The 22,648-nt window shown below is 37.7% G+C and overlaps 2 protein-coding genes across 6 annotated transcripts in view; one reads left to right on the top strand and one right to left on the bottom strand.

Moving 5' to 3' along the window:
- TMEM167A (transmembrane protein 167A) overlaps positions 1 to 6,527 on the bottom strand; it is a 36,274-nt gene extending 29,747 nt beyond the window's left edge. Inside the window, exon 1 of the mRNA XM_021007922.2 lies at positions 6,429 to 6,527. Coding sequence (XP_020863581.1) covers positions 6,429 to 6,431 — 3 coding nt within the window. The 5' untranslated portion in view covers positions 6,432 to 6,527. The remainder of the gene's footprint in view (positions 1 to 6,428) is intronic.
- Positions 6,528 to 6,530: 3 nt separating this feature from the next.
- The window catches only part of XRCC4 (X-ray repair cross complementing 4), a 360,556-nt gene continuing 344,438 nt past the window's right edge, over positions 6,531 to 22,648 (top strand). For 2 of the 5 annotated variants that reach the window (XM_078153142.1, XM_021007891.2), the window contains exon 1: positions 6,537 to 6,736. The gene's annotated coding sequence lies outside the window, so the exon portion shown is untranslated. Of the gene's footprint in view, positions 6,737 to 22,648 lie in introns of all 5 variants that reach the window. The other 3 variants (XM_078153141.1, XM_021007904.2, XM_021007884.2) reach the window with 3 other exon arrangements.

Raw genomic sequence — 22,648 nt, 5'->3', positions numbered from 1 at the left:
AGTTTATAATCTAGATTAGTACTAACTATAAGAAAGAGAAGATGTGTATGGAGTTTGGATGCTGGGTTTTACAAATTACATGAGGGGAATTATATTTCCCTCATCCTACTGTGGGTTTGGCTCTCCTCACCAATCTGCATTTCTTTTGGTTAGAGTATCTTCAACAAACATTGAGCTATCAGGACTGGTTACCTCCAGTCAAATGACACATTTTAGATGTGGAATGTGTATTAGGGACAATGTAACTGATAAGGCAACTGAGGCCCAGAAAAGTTAAGAGTTTTGCCCAACGTTATACAAGAAGTAGGAGAGCCAAGATTCCAAACCAGGTCCTGGTACTCAAAAACTAGTACTCTTTAAAACTATACACTATGCATATCTTATCAGTATGCCATATAATTACTGATTTCTATGATTTTTTTTCCACAGTAGCATCTTAAGTTTTATTATTATTTTATTATTAAATGTTACTATTAAAACACTTGTTCAAGACTCAGGGCAGGTATAATGACTATTTCTGGATAAGCCAACTCAGGAATTTGTTTTGCTTGACCACACCTATGTGTTACAAGGGCTTTTAATGTTTCTTTTTCAAGGATTGGGGGAAGGTAGGTAGGAGTAAAGGTGGATTTTTACTAATGAAAAAAAATGACCCCCCCAAAAAAAAAACCCCAACTTGTTCAAATGTTTACCTGGGCTCAAATTAACCCACAGTATAAAGTCAAAGGGCCAGTGACTTAAAGTTGTATAAATTAGAACCTAATTCCTAATTTACCATAATTCAGACATATTAAAAACAATTCTAGAGTTGTAAATGACTTTAGTACTGGTTCCAGTGAAAGGTCACGAAAGTTGTATAAATTAGAACCTAATTCCTAATTTACCATAATTCAGACATATTAAAAACAATTCTAGAGTTGTAAATGACTTTAGTACTGGTTCCAGTGAAAGGTCACGGGTAACATGCTGTATATATAATGCACTGTACTAGGTAATGGGAGAAAAAATGGTCAATGATAAAGTCATTCCTCTTAAGCTTACAATGAGAAATAAAGAGGGACTGCTTGTTAAGGTCCCCTACAGTTCTAAATCTATAATTCTACAAGTTTTTTAAATTTAGTTTTAGTACAGTAAGAGCACAAGGATATAATCCCTGGTATTTCTTTATGTTGTAGACAAAGTGTTACAAAGTCAGTGGTAGCTCATCTGACACTGTACACAGCACAGTAACTCTAGAGCTGGTCTTTATTGTAGCTATACGTTGAACTATTATATATTATATGTATATATATATAATCTCAAATTTGCACTCAACACTTCCAAGTGAAAAATAGTCAGAAGCTAAAATTTGGGTCATTCAAGGGCATAGCTGATGAATTCTCCACATTTACTGACCTCACTGACCTGTAATAGTTGTTACATATTGTAACAGGGGCAGCCATACATTGTTATACATCTTGATCCTCAATTGAGTATGAAGGTGTAAAAAAGATTGGGTGAGGAGAAATATCCTATCTCTTTTGTAGGGCTTATTAGAAAAGATGTTTTTGCAAATGCTAAGATAATTCAGGATTGGTTGGTTGGTTTTATAAAGAAATATATAGAAGGATTATGAGGACAGACTGTAAAATTCTAAAAAAAAAAAAACAACCCAACAAAAAACTAGTCCAGTCCAGTGGTTCTTAACTCTGTTTTTCCAATAACTCAGGGTATGTCCAAATTATTTAGGAAATGACATACTCAGTATGCTATAAAAAATACTAGTTTTGGAACAAGGAGAGACTTGGATAGGAATCCTACCTCTGACACTTATTAGCTGTAAGACATTGGGCTGTATGGAATGACCCTTCGCTTCCCTGGGCCTTAAATTCTTCATCTGTAAAATAAAATGAGGGCGTTGGTGGGTCCTAAGGTCCCTTTAACCTTTAAATTTATGATCCTATAAACCTCTCTGCACATCAGCTTTCTCATCTGTAAAATGAGGAAAATAACTACAGTCACTTCTTCATCTGAGGAAGACCTATGAAAAGTCTTTTTAAGTCTGTAAGTGCTACATAACTGTCAGTGAACCCTTGAGAGCAAGAATCCTCTTTATATTTGTCTTTGTATCCCTAAAACATAAATAGAGAAAGAAAATGGGGAACTTTAAATAAAAGCAAATGATTACACAGCATCAACTCAAATTGGGAATCACGGCTCTGGACCATACTGCTTCCAAAAATGTGGGCCTAAGGGAATTAGTTATGTTGGCACATGGTCTAGTCAGTCAATTAATAACTAAGTATTTAAGTTATTAAGAACCTATTATGTACCCAACACTTGCTAGATAATGGCAAATCAAAACCAAAATCAAAAAAGTCCTTGTCTTCCAGGAACTTATATTCTAACATTTATTAACATTCATAATAATTCCTCAACTTTTATTTTTGCATACTTTTACTTAGACTTTTTAATGACACTAATGAAAAGCAACAAGATTCTCATTAATTCTGGTCAAATTTTTGTTGTTATTGTTGTGGCAAATGCACTAGCCATATGTAGCTCCTTAAGCCTATTGTTATATTTATATTAGAACTGCCAAATACATGAAATTGTTTTTCCCCCTATATTAAAGTACTTGTGTCTTATTAAATGGTTGTGTCCTCTGCTATGACACAGAAAACTTTTGTAGATGAGACTCTCAAAAAAGAAACTCAATTCAACTTCACACGATGTAGTAGCCCATTTTTGACTCATTTCTGGAATTAAGCCCTTTTTTGAACTATTTCCTAAGCTCATAACATTAATTATCTCTAGGTTACCTAAGGAATGTGTCTGGGTTAAACTCAAGAAGATGCCTAGACAGTGATTCATTCTTGAAGAATAACTACATGAGCCTATTTTGAACCCTTCTTATTTGAACCTCCCCAAATGCACTTCTACCTAATTCGGACATCTCGTGCTAATGAAAATAAATAATAAATACAGAAAGATTAACAGCTTGACAGATGTTCTTATTTTCTACCTGGATCTTGTTATATTTTTTATCTGAACAGCAAAAAAAAATCACTAAGACAATTATATTTTAACCGTAATCATATATTTTTATTAAGCACACAAGGACTATTGGTACATGGATCTTAAAAGCTAACAAGCAGAATGCTTCTCTACAAAGGCTGCTTGCCTTATTACTTAGGTTTAAATAAAACTAAACTTAAATATAATTTATATAATTCTTTCAAATTATGATACTAAATTAATGAAACTAGAATTATGTCCTTTACCCACTATGAGAGCCAAAAGACAAAAGTTCTACTCTTGTATGAATGTGGAATTAAAGAGTAATTGTTTCCTAGTTAAAAAAATGTGTATGTGTGTGTGTTTGTGTGTGTGCGCGCGTAAGAAAATGTGTTAGAGGACTTCAAGATAAGATAGTATGAAAGGTTGCAGAGGAGCCCAGCTCTCCCACATATATTCCAGCAATGACCTAAAAAAAGGCAGCAGACTAAATAATGATATAAAAATTCAAAAAGAAATATCACTAACCTCCTTCATCCGGCCTAAGTCTGTACAAAAAGACAGTGAGATCTATGACAAGGAAAAACAGCACGAACTCAGATGAAAAGGCCTGAAACTTTAGACACAGAAGGTCTGATGTGATTGGAACAAAAAGTCAAGAATTTAAAAAGGAATAATGAGAAAAAAAGTGGGAAGGAAGAAGCCTTGCAGTAGCAGCTCTCACACTACATTAAGAAGCAAAAATCATCAAAACAATTTGGTAATGGCTAAAAACAACAGCAATAACAACAACTGATCAGTGAGTAAGAGGAGGAACACAAGACAAAAACAATCATAGCAGTTTAATGTTTAATAAACCCAAAGACTTCAATTACTAGAATAAGGACGCATTCACTAGCTGACAATAATTGCTGGGAAAATTGGAAAGCAGTCTGCCAGAAATCAAGTTAATAACAACATATTACACCATATAATACATTACATTGCAATTATATATAGGACCTAGAAAGTCACATCATAAGCAAATTAGAGGCAAATGGACGGAAATTCCCTTCACAACCATGGAAAAGGGGAAGAGTTTTTGACTACATGAAGGACAGGGAGGAACACAGGTAATAAAATGGACAGTTTTGATTACACAGAATTTAAAAGTTTTTGTACAAAATTAATGCAGCAAAAATTAGGAGGGAAAGGGTTAACTGGGGGGAAAATCTTTGCAAATGTTAGTTTTGATTACACAGAATTAAAAAGTTTTTGTACAAAATTAATGCAGCAAAAATTAGGAGGGAAAGGGTTAACTGGGGGGAAAATCTTTGCAAATGTTTCTCTGACAAAGGTGTAATAATTAAAACAACTGTGAATTGGTCTAACAATTACAAAAAGCAGTTTAAAATTACTCAAGCCACTAAAATTGGGACTGTAATACTAGACATAATGGATCCGTATGGTATAAAACTATTCATTATCAATGCTTCATTGTAGCAAAAAATGGAAACTAAGTTTCTGTAAACTGTGAAATGGTTGAACAAACTATGCTATTTGTAATGGAACATTGTATTGTCTGAAGAAATGATGAAAGGAATGGATTCAGAGAAACCTGAGAAAGTCATTATGAACTGATGCAGAGTGCAATGAGCAGGGCTAAGAGAACAATTTATACAATGACTACTATACCACTGTAAGCAAAAGCTTTTGAAACATTTAGTAACTCTTTCAACTGAATATCCATCAATGACTCCAGAAGGCAGATTTCCTATCTCTTCACAGAAGTGACTGACTAGAAGTATATATTCAGGATTGGCTGATGTGTGGGTTTCTTTTACTTGATTATGCTAACTTGTTGTAAAGGAGGATTTTTTTTTTTTTGCAGGTTGGGTGGTGGGGTTGGGGAGAGAAATTGGGATAATAGCGATGCCAAAAAAAGAAAGAGTGCCAGAGAAGCATTTCAAGAAAATGCAAAGACAAAGTTCAGAGAGGAACATAGACAAGCAAGACAGCTGGAATATGGTAAATTAAAGAAAAACAAGCTGTTCATAATGAGATTCAAAGTTTCATATGCAATTCTATTTCTTTCTTTTTTTTTGTACATGAGGTTTCTAGCAGGTGGCATGGTGTTTCAAGTTCAGAACAATAAATTTTTAAAAAAAATCAACCACTAGAAAACTTCCCAGAGCTACCTTTAAATCTGTTTATTCACCATTATAGAGAATCTTATCAAGAGTTTATTCACCATTATAGAGAATCTTAACCTACAACAGTGTATCTAGCAATGTAGAATCTGGGTAGTAAAAACAGGACTCAGTACCTAGTTATTAAGCTGGAAATATTAAGCTTCTAACCAAGGTACTGTACTGGCTAGAATCAGGACAACCTTCCAGGTTACATGCATTGAAGCCTTCTTTTGTAAATATGTTAGTTTCTAAAAACAAACAATCAAACTGTGATTTCATTGGCTGAATAGGTTAGTCCTTGTAAGGAAATTCTCTACCAATACAGAACACTATCTGCTACGTAATTTATAGTATCTGACAGTTCCTTTGGGGACACTAAGGATCACACATCCAGGAGGGGTCAGAGGTGGGGTAATAAATAGCAAGATCCTTTGGTGTTTGGTATAATTGGCAAATATTAAATATAAGAAGCTTATTAGATCTTTCCACCACTCAAATAGTTCTTATGCCCTTATCATTTCAAGATTTATTTTTACTTAACTTTTGGATCAGGTATCCCCTAATTACACTTTTACTTAAGTGGGTTTTGGGGGGAGGCGGAGAACAAGGCAAGCAAGGTTTCAGGATGAGTTCCCATAAAGGAACTTTATATAAGGTTATTTCAATGAAGGAAACCTTGGGGGTCCACTGTTGTGTATGTTGTGGGACGAAACTAAAAAAAACCAAAACAACCAATTAGTTGTTTCAGCAAGCGCTGGAGCTTGAAAAACTTCCTAGACCATTGCCCAGGTAATAACGTGAAAAGAAAGCAGAGAAAACATGGGGATTTCCGGAACTCAAAGCCCCAAAGTTTCGAGAGAAACCAGGCTACAGTCGGGGCTCCTCACACCTGCCCGCTGACGCTCCCAGCAGCTATTTTTAAAACCCTTGGCGGGGCGGGGGCATTAGTTGGCAGCGCCAGCCCCACGTTCCTGAGGCCTTCTTGGATGCCCTGAGCTGGGTCCCAGGGAGCTCATCCTCGTCCTTCTCTCCCTCCCCCGGTCTCTTGGGCCCGTCTTTTTCCCTTTCCAGAAACCCTTCGTCCGGCGGGGTTCTGGTGCGGGCGCCTCGCTGCCTCCCCGCCGGCCGCTTCCTCCGCGGATCTCCCCGTCTGCGCACCGGAGCCTGCCCCATGGCCCGTCACCCCCTCACCCCAGGGCCACCCCGGCCCACCGCCCGCAGCCCAGGCGCACCAACCCAGCCCCGACCTCCGGCTCTTACCATAGTGAGACCTCCGCTACCCCCAGCCACATCACCCTTCCGGGGCAACGGGCGGAAGAGGCGTTTGGCCCCGCCCCCTCCTTCTCTCCTTGCTGCTCACGCTTCCCGATGATTGGTCCGAGGAAAGAACGGGTTTCACGCGCCGCGAGGCTGCGGCGGCGCGGTTGGCCTAGAATTTAGGGAAGGGGCTACTCATCTGTCCCTGGGTAGTGACGCAAAGGGAGGAAGGTCCTTTTGATTGGCCGCGGCTCTTTGTGCCTCGGGAGCGGGCCTTTTGGAGGAAACCGGAAGTGGAGACTCTGAACGAGGTAGGGCCCGGAAGCGGGGGTGTCCCCAGCGGCTTAATTCGCTTGCCGTCCCCTGTCCATCGAGGCTAGTCCTCGCTATCCTCGTCCTCTTCGGACCCCCGGGGGCCGCCCCAACTTACTAAGTCCCTCCAGCTCCTCCTAGAGCTGGCTTCCCATTCTTCGCCGCCCCTCCCCTCTGCTTCGGAAAGCTCGAGCAAGCCCACCTCTCCTCCCCCTTCCCCGAGGGAGCCGGGGGGTATCCTCATTCTTCTCAGGACAGCGGAATACTGAAGGGTATGGGGGTGGTGGCGGAATTAATGAATTTAAGGAAAACTTGAATTTACTGGATTGGAATCCCAAAGCCATTCTCCCGGTCAGGTGTTCGCAAATTGTAAGGCACAGTGATTAAGCATTTTTTAAAGCGTTTTCTGTATGCAGGTCACTGTTGCTAAGAGCCGAGATACACCGACCCCCCCCCCAAAAAAAAGTTCCTTGGTTCTTGCCCTTAAATAGCTCAAATGAGAATGAGGAAACAATGTGTACACAACTAGCTACATTTAATATGCATGCAGAGTAGATGGCACGAAATCTCAGAGGTTAAGGGCCCAGGGCCACAGGGAGAGGAGGAGGTTTGGGAGATCCTCGAGAGGCCTCCTAGAGGGCTGAGCTTCAGGGGGACCTAGGAGTCACGAATGAGAAGGGAGAGTATTCCAGGCCTGGGGACTGCGAGAATGGACATTGAGATGGAAGATAGGATGTCCTGTGTGAAGAACCCCGAGAAGGCCAGCTTGGCTAGGGCATTCAGTTTGTGGATGATAGCAAAGTGATGAAGTAGGAAAGTTAGGAAAGAACCGTGTTATGAATTGCTTCAAATGCCAAACAGAAGACTTTATTTGATCCTGGAGATAATAGGAAGTGGAGAGAAGGGAATGACAGTGAGAAATGATCTAGAAGAAGAAATGACAGGCTTTGGTAATAGGATGAGGATGTGATTGAGAGTGATAAGTTCAGAATGGTATTGAGATTGCAAATTTCAGTGTCTAAGAAGATGGTAGTGTCCTCAACAGTTATAAAAAATATCAGGAGATGTGGATTTTAGGGGGAAAGATGCCTTTGTTTTAGACATGTTGAGTTTGAGATACCTTTAGCACACCCAGTTCAAAAAGGTAGTTGGTGATGTGGAAATGGAGCTATGGAGGGCTGGATATATAAATCTGGGAGTTATTTGCAAAGCTAATAATTGAACCTGTGGGTGCTGATGAAGATCACCAAGTGAGATTGTATAGAAGGAAAAGAGAAGGGAGCTCAGAACAGAATACCCACATTCAGTGGAAGTGGCGGGGATGGCAGTCTAGCAAAGGAGACTGAAAAGTGGTCAGGAAGGAGAAGAAACTGGAGAGCAGAGTTATCAAAACTTAGGAGAGTATCAAAGAAGAAAAGGTGACCAACAATGGCAAATGTTGTAGAGAGGTCAAGAAGGAAGAAAACAGAAAAGGTGATTAGATTTGGCAGTTAAGAAATCATTAGTAAACGGAGAGAGTTTTCTTTGGATGTATTTGGAAGCTAGATTGCGGAGGGTTTAGAGGAGTGAGAATTACTTATTCAGTGCCATATTAATCAAACTGCCAAAAAATTTCTTCATAGAGCTAGAAAAAATAATAGAATTCTTCTGGAAGAACAAAAGGTCAAGAATATCAAGGGAATTAGTGAAAAAAAAATGCAAAGGAATGTGGCCTAGCAGTACCAGATCTCAAACCATATTATAAAGTGGTGATTATCAAAATATTCCAGTACGGGTTAAGAAATAGAGTGGTGGATCAGTGGAATAGATTAGGTACACAATATATAGTAGTAAATGACTGTAGTAATTTAGTGTTTGATAAACCCAAAGATCTAAGCTTTTGGGACAAGAACTCACTGTTGACAAAAACTGCTGGGAAAATTGGGAATCAGTAAGGCAGAAACTAGGTATAGACCAACATCTTACAACATATACTAAGATAAGGTCAAAATGAGTACATGATTTAGACATAAAGGGTAGTACCATAAACTAGGAGATCAAAGAATAGTTTACCTGTCAGATCTAAGAAGAAAGGAAGAATTTATGTCCAAACGAGATAGAGAGCATTATGAGATGTAAAATGGGTAATTTTGATTATCCATTAAAGTATTGATATTAAACATAAAATAACAAAATATTAAAAAGTATTTTTCTTTTTTGCACAAGTAAAACCAGTGTAACCAAGATTAGAAGGAAAGCAGAATGTTGGGAATTTTTTTTTTTTGCAGCAAGTATCTCTGATAAAGGCTTGATTTCTCAAATATATAGAAAACTAAGTCAAAACATAAGTCATTCTCCAATTGATAATATGACCAAAGGATATGAACAAGCATTTTTCAGATGAAGAAATCAAAGCTGTCTGTAGTTATGAAAAAAATGCTCTAAATCACTATAGATTAGAGAAATGTACATTAAGACAACTCTGAAGTATCACCTTACACATATCAGACTGGCTAACATGATAGAAAAGTTAATAAATATTGAAGGGGATATGAGAAAACTAGGACACTAATGCATTGTTAGAGTTGTGAACTGACCCACCCATTCTGGAGAGCAGTTTGGAACTATACCCAAAGGGCAATCAGACTGTATATTCTCTTTGATATAGCAATATCACTACTGAAATTGAAGGGATGCCCATTAATTGGGGCATAGCTGAACAAGTTGTGGTATATGAATGCAATAGAATATTATTGTGCTATAAGAAATGACGAGCAGGATGATTTCAGGAAAAAAACTTGGGAAGACTTAGATGAACTGATGCTGAGTGAAGTGAGCAGAACCAGGAGAACATTGTACACAGTAGCAGCTATATTGTATGATGATCAGCTATGAATTATAGCTATTCTCAGCAATTTAATGATCCAAGACAATCTCAAAGGACGCATGATGAAAAGTGCTACCCACCTCCAGAGAAAGAACTGATGGAATCTGAATGGAGATTGGAACATTCTATTTTTCCCTTTTTTTTTTCATGTTTTTTTTCCTGTTTTCTTTCACAACATGACTAATATAGAAATATGTTTTGCAAGATTGCACATATATAATCTGTATCAAATTGTTTACCATCTCAGGGAGGGGAGTGAGGAAGGAAGACAATTTGGAACTCACAGTTTTAAAAAAATGAATGTTAAAAATTGTTTTTACATGTAATTGGGGAAAAATATTAAAAAAAAATTGAGAGGAAGTGGAGCCACCCAATGTAGATGACTTTCTCCAAGAGTTTAGCCATAGAAGGGTGGAGAGATATAGAATAATAGGTATCCAGGATGGTCATTTCATTTGAGGGTTTTCTTTTGTTAAAGGATGGAAACACATAGATGCATCTGTAAGTAAGTGTGAGAGATTAAGAATCAGGACCATAGAGGGGGCAGTTGTTGGAGAACATAAGAGGATGGGATCAAGGGTGTACTTTGTGGAAGAATTGGCTTTGTCAAGGAGAAGGGCCACCTTATCATCCAAGACAAGTAAAGGAGGAAATAGGGAGATTGCCTGACTGATATGAGATGAGAAAGGGTGAGGAGGGGCCTACATCTTTGTGGATTGCATCATTCTTTTCAGGGAGGTGTGAAGCAAGGCATTCAGCTGGGAGGGTGAGGGGGTTACTGTGGGAAGCTTGAGGAAAGACAAGTTTTGGAAAAAGCTCCTATGGAGAGTGGATTAGCTGATTGATTAACAACAAGCAGAAATACTTTGGTGAGAGCCCAGGTGAAAGTAGATAACAAGTTTGTAATGGACCTAAGTTGCATGTTTTATGTGTTTTCCTTCTTCTCTGTTCAATAGCATGTGAATAGGTCTGAAGAAGTGGATAGTGGGAGTAGTCCAGTATTGAGGCTTGGCAATAGGACAAGGGGACAAAAGAGTTGAGAATAGAGGCTAGTGTAGAGCTGAATTGGTTTACCAAGAGGCTGAGGTAGGGAAAGAAGGCAAATGTAGCTGGTGTTTGGATGATGGCCTGGGAAAGAACTGAAAGGAAAAGAAATAAAGGTCATGATGATGACAAAGAACCAGGTTAGGGTTTGTAAAGCACAAAGAGAGGCTTAACTATAAAATAAATTTGGGTCAGATAAAGAAATTTCTGAGTTCATAAACATGGATGTGGAACTCTTGTGGGTGATAGCAAGATCAAAGTTAAGATATCTATATGTGGTTAAGATGAATAGTGGAAACATAGTCTGTGGGAATTGAATAGGTTAAAGAATGGGGAAGTTAGGTTATTTGATGGAACATCAGTATGCATGTTGAAATCCCCTTTATGGGTGCAGGAGTTGGGGTGGAGAGAAAGATTATGAGCCAGGAACTGAATTAGTTGAGGAAGGAAGGAAAATGTCCTGATAGACTTAATAGATAATAGCTGCCAGGATTTGGATTGGGAAATAAATTAGAATACTGTGAACATCAAAGGAAAAGAGGTTACTGAATGGTAGTGGTAGAGTGAGAGTCTGAAAGTGGCAAGGCACAACAAGTATTCTGTCTTCCCCATAACACTTACTGACTTGGAGGTATTAGGGGTCATATAGTCAGTCCTGAAAACAGTGGCAAGGGAAGCAGTATCATCGGGAGGGGGCAGGTCTCAGTGAATCCCAGAAGATGAAATACGAGGGAAAAAAACATTTAAGATGAAAGGAGTATGTATGTTGTAGAGTCAGAGTTGCAGAGGGCACAGCAGAAGGGGCAGGCAGATCTGGAATGGCCCATAAAAGAGTAGGTTTGAGGTTAATGGGAATAAGGGATTATACTCTTGAGAATGGGGAATGGGGTTTGTACATTGGCAGTTTGGAGTTCAGAATCACTGGGATGGGGAGAGTAACAGAGGATGGGAGTATGCTAACTGTTGAGGAATCTAGAGAGTAATAGTGGTTGTAGAGAGATCTGTTGAAGCAATCGGGTTTATTCTGTCCTTGTCCTTGATTGTTGAGGCCTGAAGTCCTTTCTTATAGCAGTCAGGAGGAAGATGAAGTGTTGCCTGGTGAGGCTGGAAGCAGAGTCAAGAGACAGGAGGGACTTCGTAGGCCCAGTGCTGGAGAAGGCCGAGGGAGCCTTTAGAAGCTAGGAGGTGATGGGGTCTGCCTGGGGCATCAACTTGGCGCTGGTGTATTGGAGAAGGTCCCAGGACAGGGGGATTGTGTAGAGAATGGGGAAGTAAGGAGGAGGGTGGCAGTTTCCTGGGACAGCTCTAACTACACTAGGTTACAAATACAAAAAAAGGAATGTTTTCCACTCTCAAGGACCTTATATTCTAAATGAGAGACTTGGATTTTTTTTTGGGTATAAAGTAAAATAAAAATAAAATCGTAAAGTAATTAAAACTGCACAAATATACAAGATGGTAACCATTTAATAGGGACCTGAATCTTTCTAGGGAGTTATTTCTCTCAATTTCCTGGATGTTGTCAGAAAAATGACCTTGGGTTCTTTCACTGAGAGATTGAAGGCCTTTAGATTGAGATGCTTAACTTTTTCCCTTTTCAATTCTACATATAGCAAGTACTGCTGACCAATTATCTGATTACACAGTGCTAATGCCAATGTTTAAGAATCTAAATGATAATGAAGTTGAATCTACTGAAAATGGTGTGCACCTGGCATCATTTTACCTTTTGAGTGGTCTTAAGGTATTCTAGGTTTTTCTTGTTAATGTGGACATTGATAGGGTACCTTTTACTTCCTTTCAAGATGGTACATCCATGGCTTAAATGTAGCTTTGACTGCAAACAACTTCTTTTACCAGATCATTTGGTTATTTTTTGCTTTTGGTAATACTTACAGGAGAAGCACTGACAGGGCTGAGGCATGGAAGAATCCAGTATGACAATTGCCATGGCTATGTGTTGGATGCATTGATCTTAGCAACTAAATTTTTTTTAGTTTTAATCAGCCAAGATTCACCTTCTCATCCTCACACCTAACCTCCCTCCCCCTCAACCAGGAGGTATCCAGTAGATTCTTTTTGCAATTTGTCCTTTGTTTGTAAGAGATCTTGATAATTTTCTTTTAAAATTTCTTGAAATAGGATGTCCGGGCTCTTTTTTTGAACATTGTGTTCAGATAGTCCAATTATTTTTAATTTTTTTTCTTGAACTTTTTTTCTAAGGTAGGTGTTTTTTCTATAAGATAGCTTACATTTACTTCCATTTTTTTCAGCCTTTTGACTTTGCTTTAATATTTCTTGTTTTCTCGTCATGTCATTGGCTTCTGTTCGGTTTATTCGAATTAGGGATTCTGTTGCTTGGACAAGATTGTACTTCTTGCACCAGGTTGTAATTCCCTTTCAATTGTTTTCTTTCACAGCTCTCATTTCTTTTCTGTTTTATTCAGGTGCTCTCATGCCATTTATAAGAACATTTAAAAACTCTTTTTCAAACTCTGTCTCTTTTAGGAATTCTAGTTGAGTTTGTACCCAAGCTTTACATATGTATTTATATTTTTCCCCCTGAGGCATTGCTTGTAGATATTTTGGAATCATTCTCTTCTGTGTTTGTTCTTGAGCATCCCTGCCACCATAATAGCTCATTATGGTGCAGTTCTTTTTTCTTTTTTCTTCCCCCTGCCTATTCTTTCAGCCTGTTTCCTAACTTTGGACTTGATACTAGGGTTAGTCTCTTCCACAGTTCTGGAGAGAAGGTTTGGGCTGGTCTTGTTGCTGTTTTCTTGGGTTATCGAGTGTCTTGTTATTCCAGGATCTCAGGGACAAACTAGGGACCTCCAAGCTTTCAGTATTCCCAAAAGAGTCAGATCCAGGGCAGAGTCTGATTGCTGCCTCTCTAGGCCAACCTTTTCAAGTTCCTGACCTGGGTTTGGGTCTATGCAAACATGGAGTTCTGCTAGATTCTGTTCCATCAGCCTGCTGGATACCTCTCTTGGTTTAAAGTGGCAGAATTGTAGGCTTGTCTTTGGTCTGGGTTCCCTGCCTTCGTGATTCCTCTGTGGGCTGGGCTAGATGCTAGAAGTCAGAACCTGCTCTGAATTTGGGGCCCAAGCTACACTGCTGCTGCTATTGCTGCCTTCTGAACTTCTTCCTTTTTTGGTACACCAACCGGGACTCACTGTGGTTTTTTTGGGATTTTTCCAACAAGATTTCATCTGGTGCATTTTATAGATCTGTTTGGGGGAGTTTTGGACAAGAGCTCAACTGTATTTCTTCCTTCTAGTTCATCATCTGGGCTCTATTTCCAGAAACTAACTTTCTATGGACTTACATATGTTCAAATAGCAGCTTCATATTATGAAGAGCCCTCTGCCTCTGGTGTCTACTGGAAAGCCTAAGGATACTTCAGCAGATTGGTGAGAGATTCTGTCAAAGTGGAGAACCTAGGCATAATGTGATGTGACTTTTACCACTGAATCTCTTCCATGGAGATTATGTGTGCCTCCTTTAAAACAAAGTTTATTGTTTTAATTTTTAAAAATTAAATATTTTAAAAGTTAATCTGTCTAGCCCACTACTGCCCTCCTGCTCATACTATATCCTGAGAATACTATCTTCTCAAATTTGGTGAGTCTGTTTTCTGGGAAGATAATTTAGACCCGATTTATCTTTTAGTGAATAGATGAAGATAGCACTGAGATAAACCACCAGATCTTGAAATTAATGTATTAATAAACCTCTTCAGTTGTGAAGGTTTACTACAACCCAGACCCATCCCAAACTAATTTGTGTATCTTCTTCAGAGATCAAACCTATCTAGACTAATTGTGATAGTGTATTTTCTTGAGAGTCCAGTTTTGTGACCATCGCTATCCTTGCTTACTGGTTCATCATATTGCTTATCAAGTATAGGGGACCCTTGTCCCTGTTGTTGATATATTCAGGTCTCCATAGTTAACATAATTGAAAAAAAGGCATAGGTGGCATGCCTGTCACATTTATAGATGACATGAAGCTGATATGGATTGCCAGTAGGTTCAGTGACAAAAAGAAACAACCAACCAACCCCCACCCCCAGGGAGGGGAAAAAAACCCGCCAACAAAACCAAGATCCAGAAATGTCTCCACGTCTCCAGTGATGGACTAAATCTAATAATATGAAACTAGATGTTGTTGTTTGTCCTTCGTTTTCAAAGAGGACCAGTGACATCACAGGGTGATCTCTTGACTTGTGTGTGAATTGGATTTAAGTAAGGCAGAATTGCACAAAGTTGTCAGTCTCACTCTCCCCAATCATCAAGGTCTAGTGGCAAGACAAAAGTCAGGATGACTGGCCAAGATACATCGGATGACTTTGGCATCTTTGATATTTGGCCAAGCTGTAAGCACTCCATAGCTTCTGCTTCAGCCATCTTAATGGCTGTTAGAACAAATTGTTCTCACCCACCCATTCTGTTCAGGGAAGTCTTTACATTCTTGGAGTAGACACCTATCTAATTCACTGACAGGTCTGAGGCCTGTTGGTTACCCCGGTTTGGCCCCTCTACCAAGATGGTTTTACTGGGGTGTGGCTGCTGTATGTGGTACAGTTTTGTGGAGCCACAGATGAGAGTAGGGTGACCAGTTGTGCACCAAAGGTGGATAAGCAGCCTTGAAAAGGGCTTGGCAAGCCACCAAAACAGAAGTGCTAATCCTCCCTTAACATACACCCCATGAAACTGAATAGGAGTGAATAGAAAATCCTACACTAGGATTCAAAACATCATGTTTTGCCTTAGGTATGTTTTATAGGAACCAATTGCATTGTAAGCTTGATGACTTCCTGTGTAAAGTGAAAAGGATACAGTGTATGAAATTTTTGTAATTTAGCTATAATTAAGTTATTTGTTATGATTAACAATCATTATATGTCTCAGAAGAAAACATTTGAGATAAAGAATGCCTAAAGGGGTGTTGTCAATTGGATCAGTAGAGACAACTCTTGTGATTATTTTGTTAAATTTATAAAAGGGCTTTTGGTACAAGATAGAGGAAACATTGAAAATATTTTAAATCATGAAATTATAACATTTAAATTATCCTAGATACATTTCGTCTACTTATAGATGGGTTGGAACATAACATTGAATTTAAAATTTCAAAATATAAGCAGATTCATTGATAAAATTAATTGATAAAACCTAATCTAGACTTGTACTCACAATGCCTTAATTTTTTTTAATAAATCTGTAACTTAAATGTGTTGGTACAAAAATGATCCTAAATTTCATATTATGGCCTATAGAGAAGAAATATTGAAAATGAAAAGTTTTATATTACATCATATGTTTGGTTTTACAGAGAGAGTTAGATATGAAATAGATGAGAGGACAGATTCACAAAGGGATCTTACAAAGCCATTCATCCTTTTTCAGTGTTGTAACCAACTGGGAAAAATGCAATATTTGATACTTTTGATCACTTATGTCTACTTTTTAGATAAAACTTTGCAAAATCCTGGGCAGAGATATTCCTTGAACAATGGGGAAAAGTTTTGGCAGGTTGTGACTTATTTTATATATTTGAATAATTTGTCTTGGCTTGAATTTGTATCACTTTGCTTTAAGTGGGCATTCTTATTATCATATTTCCTTCCTCCCATCCCCACTCCCCCCCAAAGGCCTTTTGCACCACATGCAAAGTTCTTTCAAAGTGTCTTTCTGAAATCTCTTTCTTCATTTACATCCTGTACTGATAACAAAACTGCTTCTTCTTTTCAAAAGATTATTTACTGTTAATTTTGGGGAGTTTGTGATTTTAAGTTGAGAGTGTATTACTTCTAGTTTTATGTATAGAGTGCATCTTGTATGTGATGGCTACTTAAGAAATATTAATATACTATGTCCATTAAGGTAAACAAGAATAACATTTTATCTCTATTAATAGCTTAAAAAACTGAACAAGGTAAATAGGAGTGAATATAATGTGTCCCTTGTTCTTTGATCTTTTCTCATCTTGTCTTTAAGTAGTCTGTACTAAATGTGCTATTTGTTCTCATGATTTTCACTAAGAATAGGGCTTAGTTGCCTCTCAATAAATTAATTAGTCCTTCACTATTATCTATATAATAATTGGTTTGGTCAATACAGAAAATTCAGGCCCTATTCATCTCTTATCTCCTACTATCCTAGTAAGTCTAGGTTCTCCTATGACTCGTAATAAGTTCAGAGATGATAAGCCTCATTGGAGTCTATGTACTGGTCAATTGTTTACATGCTTGATAATTTATGAATAAACTGCTTGTTCCACGATAATCCATTGAGAGAATATTTCAAAGTGACTAGATCTACTTTATAGCCAAATTAAGCTTCTTAAGAAATCATATCTCTGTTGGTGCAGTTGCAGCTCATCCAAGTTTCTGTCTTCCGTAGATTCTCCGTTGGGGATCTATCCAGTGTGCTGAAGTCCTTTCTCAAAGTCTTTTTTTTTTTTAATGTGGAACCAATGGAGTCCATCTGTTATTCCTTTCTTTTGCCATGTGACTGGCCAACTGTGGTTTTCCCTTGTACATTTCCTCCCTGATATTCAGCCACTTTTTGAGTCTAAGCCATTATTGAAACCTGTTGATGCCTACTATACATCTTTCCATTGCCTTTCAGCTCTTCTGCAACTTTCAGTCTTAAGAGATTGTGGTGTTCCAAGATTTATAACGCTGTAGAAGCAATGGGTAAACATTTGTGTTAAAAAGATGACTTTTTTCCCTAAAGAGCATCTTGGGATAGTTAATAGAATTGTGCAATTTCCCAAATACAATCTAGCCTGCTTTCTTTCTGCTATTCAGTTCTGGCCCCAGTTCATTGTCCATCTGTAATGCCTGACCCTGATATATATTCTCATGTACTAATTCAATGGACTGGCCACCCAACTAGTTATTAATATGTGGAATTGTGAAATAATGACTTGGGGTAATATATTCTGAAATAATCAAAGACCTATTCACTATGAGAGTATTTTCTTTCTACATGCTTTAGTATTCTAATGTTTTCTTAGAAATGCATAAAAGAATATCTGCTTCAGAAGGTCACATCTTTCACAGGGTCTCAATATTTACTTGCTAAAGAGTTGTCTTGCTATGAAGCTAGACATAGATTAAGGTGTTTTTTAAAAAAATTATTTTTAATAGTTTTCAACATTTACTTCCATAAGATTTTGAGTTCTGAATTTTCTCCCTATCCCTCCCATTCCCCACCCCAAGATGGTGTGTGATTTGATATATGTGCTACACATAAATTCATATTAAACCTATTTCACATTAGTCATGTTGTAAAGAAGAATTAGAACCAATGGGAGAAATCACAAGAAAGAAGAACAAAAAAAAGAGACCAAATAATATGTTTTGATCTGCAGTCAGACTCCATAGTTCATATTAAGCCTATTTTCACATTAGTCATGTTGTAAAGAAGAATTAGAATCAATGGGAGAAAACACAAGAAAGAAGAAACAAAAAAAAGAGACCAAATAATATGCCTCAATCTGCATTCAGACTCCATAACTTCTTTTTCTGGCTGTGGACAGCATTTTCCATCATGAGTGTTTTGGAGTTGTCTTAGATTCTTGCATTGCTAAGAGGAGATAAGTCTGTCAAAGTTAGTCATCGCACAATGTGGCTGATACTGTGTACAATGTTCTCCTGGTTCTGCTCACTTTACTCAGCATCAGTTCATATAAGTCTTTCCAGGTTTTCCTGAAGGCTACCTGCTCATCATTTTTTATTGCACAATAGTATTCCATGACATTCATTTATCACAACTTGTTCATCTATTCCCCTCATCTTCTCAATTTCCAGTTCTTTGCCACAACAGAAAGAATTGCTATAAATTTTTTGTACACGTGGGTCCTTTTCCCATTTTTATGATCTCTTTGAGATACAGTGCTAGGAGTGGTATTGCTGTGTCAAGTGGTATTGCTGTGTCAAATGGTACGCACTTTTTTATAGCCCTTTGGGCATAGTTCCAAATTGCTCCCCAGAATGGTTGGATCCTTTTAGAACTCCACTGGCAATGCATAGATGTGATGTGGTACCCTCAAAGTTGTTTTTGTTTTGCATTTCTCTAATCAATAGTGATTTAGAGCATTTTTTCTTATGACTATAGATAGGTTTAATTTCTTCATCTGAAAACTGCCTGTTCATATCCTTTGACCACTTATTAATTGGAGAATGACTTGTATTCTTATAAATTTGACTCAGTTTTCTATATATTTTAGAAATGAGTGTATTTTAGAAATGAGGCCTTTATCAGAGACATTGATTATAAAAATTCTTTCCCAATTTTCTGCTTTTCTCCTAATCTTGGTTGCATTAGTTTTGTTTGGGGGTAGCTAGGTGGTGCAGTGGATAAAGCACTGGCCCTGGAGTCAGGAGGAACTGAGTTTGAATCTGGCCTCGAACACATAATACTTACTAGCTGTATGACTCCAGGCAAGTCACTTAGCCCCAATTACCTCATCAAAAAAAAAGTGTCCTCAGTTTTGTTTGTGCAAAAACTTTTCAATTTAATGTGATCAAAATTGTCCATTTTGCATTTCATAATGTTCTCTGTCTCTTGTTTGTTCATAAATTCATCCATTCTCCATGAATCTGACAGGTAAACTATTCCTTGCTCTCCCAGTTTGCTTATAGTATCAGCCTTTATGTCTAAATCTTGTACCCATTTTGACTTTATTTTGGTATATGGTAAGGTTTTTTTTTTGAGCAGCTAAAGTTTAGCCACTCAAATTGAGTCGTTATCAACCAATTCAGGTAATAAGGTATTTCATTTCAACTGAACAAACATCCATGAACCATGTACCACATTCTAGAAACTGAAGGAAATACAAAATATAGATAAGACAGGGTCTCTGCCTCCATGAATATTAAAGTCTATTAGGTTAACATAACATACACAAATAATTATAATAAAAAATACGTAAGTGCATAAGAGACATGTAAGCTATAGGCTACAGCAGGTTTAAGGGAGAAGTTATTACTGCCTGAGGAATCAAGGGAAGTCTAGGAGAAGCAGTATTTGAGGTAATTGCGATGGAAAGAAAAGATTGTGAGGAGGGCGTTCTAGGCATTGAGAGCATGAGCAAATTCAAGTGTAAGATAAATGTGGTAGAGAGCTTTCTTTTTATGTCTTCTTTCCAGTACCCACTCTAAGTCAAAAACTTATAAAACAGAACTTATTTCTTATCCTTATTATGTCTCATGGCTTTCTGCTTCCAGGCTTCTCTGGCTTCCTTCAAGTCTCTGCCAAAATTCCACCTTCAGTAAGCCTTTTCCAGTCCTCCACAAGTTGTCAGTGCCTTCCTTCTGAGATTGACACTGTATATATTTTATATGTACATAGTTGTTGACATACTGTCTCCCCCATTAGAATGTGAGCTCCTTGACAACAGGGGCAGTGATTTTGCCTTTCTTTGTATCCCCTTTCTAGCCTGAGACATGAGACTTCTTCTCTTAAAGAGAAAGACCTGGTAAAATTGACTTCTTTCTATTTATATTTCTAGCCAAGGTACAGCACACACAAAAGTAGAATGAATTAAAAAGCATGTTTTGTGTCACGTTATAAAATGTAAATCCTTTGAGTTGGGAGGGTACATTTAGCTTAGACAAATAGCTCATTTTGAGTATTCAGTGTTATTAATAATTGTCACTTTCAGCTTCTTATATGAACATTCTCTCCTTCACCACTTTTCTCATGCCTTCTTTTGATATTTTAGTTCCCAAATATTTTTTGACCTTAAAAATGAAGAATAGTTATTTAATATGCTTTTGACAATGTCTTTGAAATTCCTTTTCTTATCATATAACTAGTGCTTGTGTTTACCTGTACCACCTTTGTGGTATGTATGTAGAATCTTATACTATTGATATTTTCTCATGTCATTTGTTCTGTCTAATGAGCTGTAGTATAAATTCCTGAAGGCAAGGGACCATGCCTTCCATCTTTTTATGAAAATATTGTGCCCAGTACACTGCTCAGCAATCAGTAATAATAATATGCACTTTATAGCCCTTTATACTTTGTGTAATTCTGTCTTAAAAGCAACCTTTTGAGGAATTTAGTGTAATACTTATCACATTACTTTAAAATAAGGAAACTGAACTTGAGAGAAGTTAAAGGACTTGCCTGTGGTTACATGTCTTTAGAGCTAGAATTCAAATTCAGTCACTTGATTCTGTCTAGTTTTATTTCCACTATGCTAGTCACCAGGATTCAGTGGTTGTTGATGGACTGACATGGCATTTTTCCAACTGAAATCTATCAGGTTGGTATCATTTATTTTCATTTCAACTTGTTAGAAGAGTTTTGTTTTTCTGAGAACCAGTTGATCCTGAGACCAACTTCACATTTATGTATGTTAACTTCTTTATTTTTATTACTGAAATAGACTTGTTCATATCACACAAAGTAGCTTTATTTGTTTCTGGGGTACTTTGTAATTTCCCATTAGGTCTTATCTGTAATGGGATGATAAGGATAAGGCCACTCCTTTGACTTTCTAAAATGTTTCCAAATTCCCCGAAATGGGAGAATCATTCTTGATAATTTTATATTTGAAGACTGTTGATGACTTCATTAGGATTTATAGTTTGCCAGGATCCCTGAGGGCATTTGTAGATTTTTTTCAGTTTTCTGTGCCTGACTTAGAAATTTAACTTCTAAGTTGTGTCCATAAAAAGTAGATTGAACTGTCTTGATGTAGTCATTCTTAAAACCATAACTCTAAATCAATAATTTATATTTTTGACTATATTTCTATGAGTTTTGCTTTCATATGACTTATGCATAAAACTTAAATATAGGAAGGATACATTATGTAAACAAATAAGAATAATTGTGTTTGTTCTTTGTTCTTGAAGAGGACCATGACTTCAGGGAGATGATGACTTGACTTGCATTTGACTATAATTTGAGTGAGAAAGGGCTGTGCAAGGTCAGAAGCCCACTTTCTCTTCCGGAGTCATCTGAGTCCATTGGCCAGATATTCATCAGGATGACTGGAGTTGGCCCAGGATGCAATGGGAGACCCTGGCCCTTTTAAACTAAGGTCTTTTCGGATTCTCACTTTGAGTGTATTTTGAGTCCATTCAGTGAATGGACATCTTTAAGAAGTAAGTCAAGGAATGGCCCCTTTAGTGAAAAAAAAAAATCAAACTGGGAGGGGAATATGATAGGTGCAAAGGAGAGATCTGTAGTGCTGTAGAAAAATTTGAGATGATAGTGGGAGATTACTGTCACTGGGAGATTACTGTCACTTTCACTGGGGAATATTTTAAAACACTCCGTAGAGGAAGTGAGACCTGAGCTATGTCTTGGTAGCTGACTGGATTTTAACAGCTGAACGCCAGGTGTAAGTATGTTCCAAGGATGAAGGAAGGCCTATGCAAATGCACAGAGGAGGGAGAGAAAGGAAAAAATCTGTGTACAACAAACAATGCACTTTAGCTGCATTGCAGAGAAGGGAGTTCTCTCAAATAAGACTGTAAATGTCAGTTGGAAACAAATCGTAGAGGGCATTAAATAGCATGTTGAGGAGGTGGTCTTGTACACCACAGGCAGGACTGAACTACTGAAAGTTTTTGGTCAGGGAAGTGGCATACTCATGTCTTTGCTAAACTGATAATGATAATGATGATAATAATTATGAAGATCATGATAGTAATACCTAACATTTATATAATGCTTTAAGGTTTACAAAGCTATCCACATGTATTATCTCAGTTTATCCTCACAACAACCCTATGAGATAGGTGCTGTTATCACCCCCATTTTACAGATAAGATAGCTGAGGAAGACAGAGGTTAATTAACTTGCCCAAGGCCACACAAAACTAGTAAGTTTATGAGACTAGTTTTGAACTTAGGACTTCTGACTCCAAGTGGTCCAACACTTTATCCATTGTATTGCTTGACTATATAGCTGACTATATACATATCATACTGGTCCTGTAGTTTAGAAATATAATTCTGACAGCTTGA

Source organism: Phascolarctos cinereus, unplaced genomic scaffold (genome assembly GCF_003287225.1).
Source record: "Phascolarctos cinereus isolate Bilbo 61053 unplaced genomic scaffold, phaCin_HiC Scaffold_4;HRSCAF=312, whole genome shotgun sequence".
In the NCBI taxonomy this organism is placed as follows: domain Eukaryota; kingdom Metazoa; phylum Chordata; class Mammalia; order Diprotodontia; family Phascolarctidae; genus Phascolarctos; species Phascolarctos cinereus.
The sequence above is the reverse complement of the archived record's forward strand: the minus strand, read 5'-3'. Positions and strand labels throughout refer to the sequence as shown.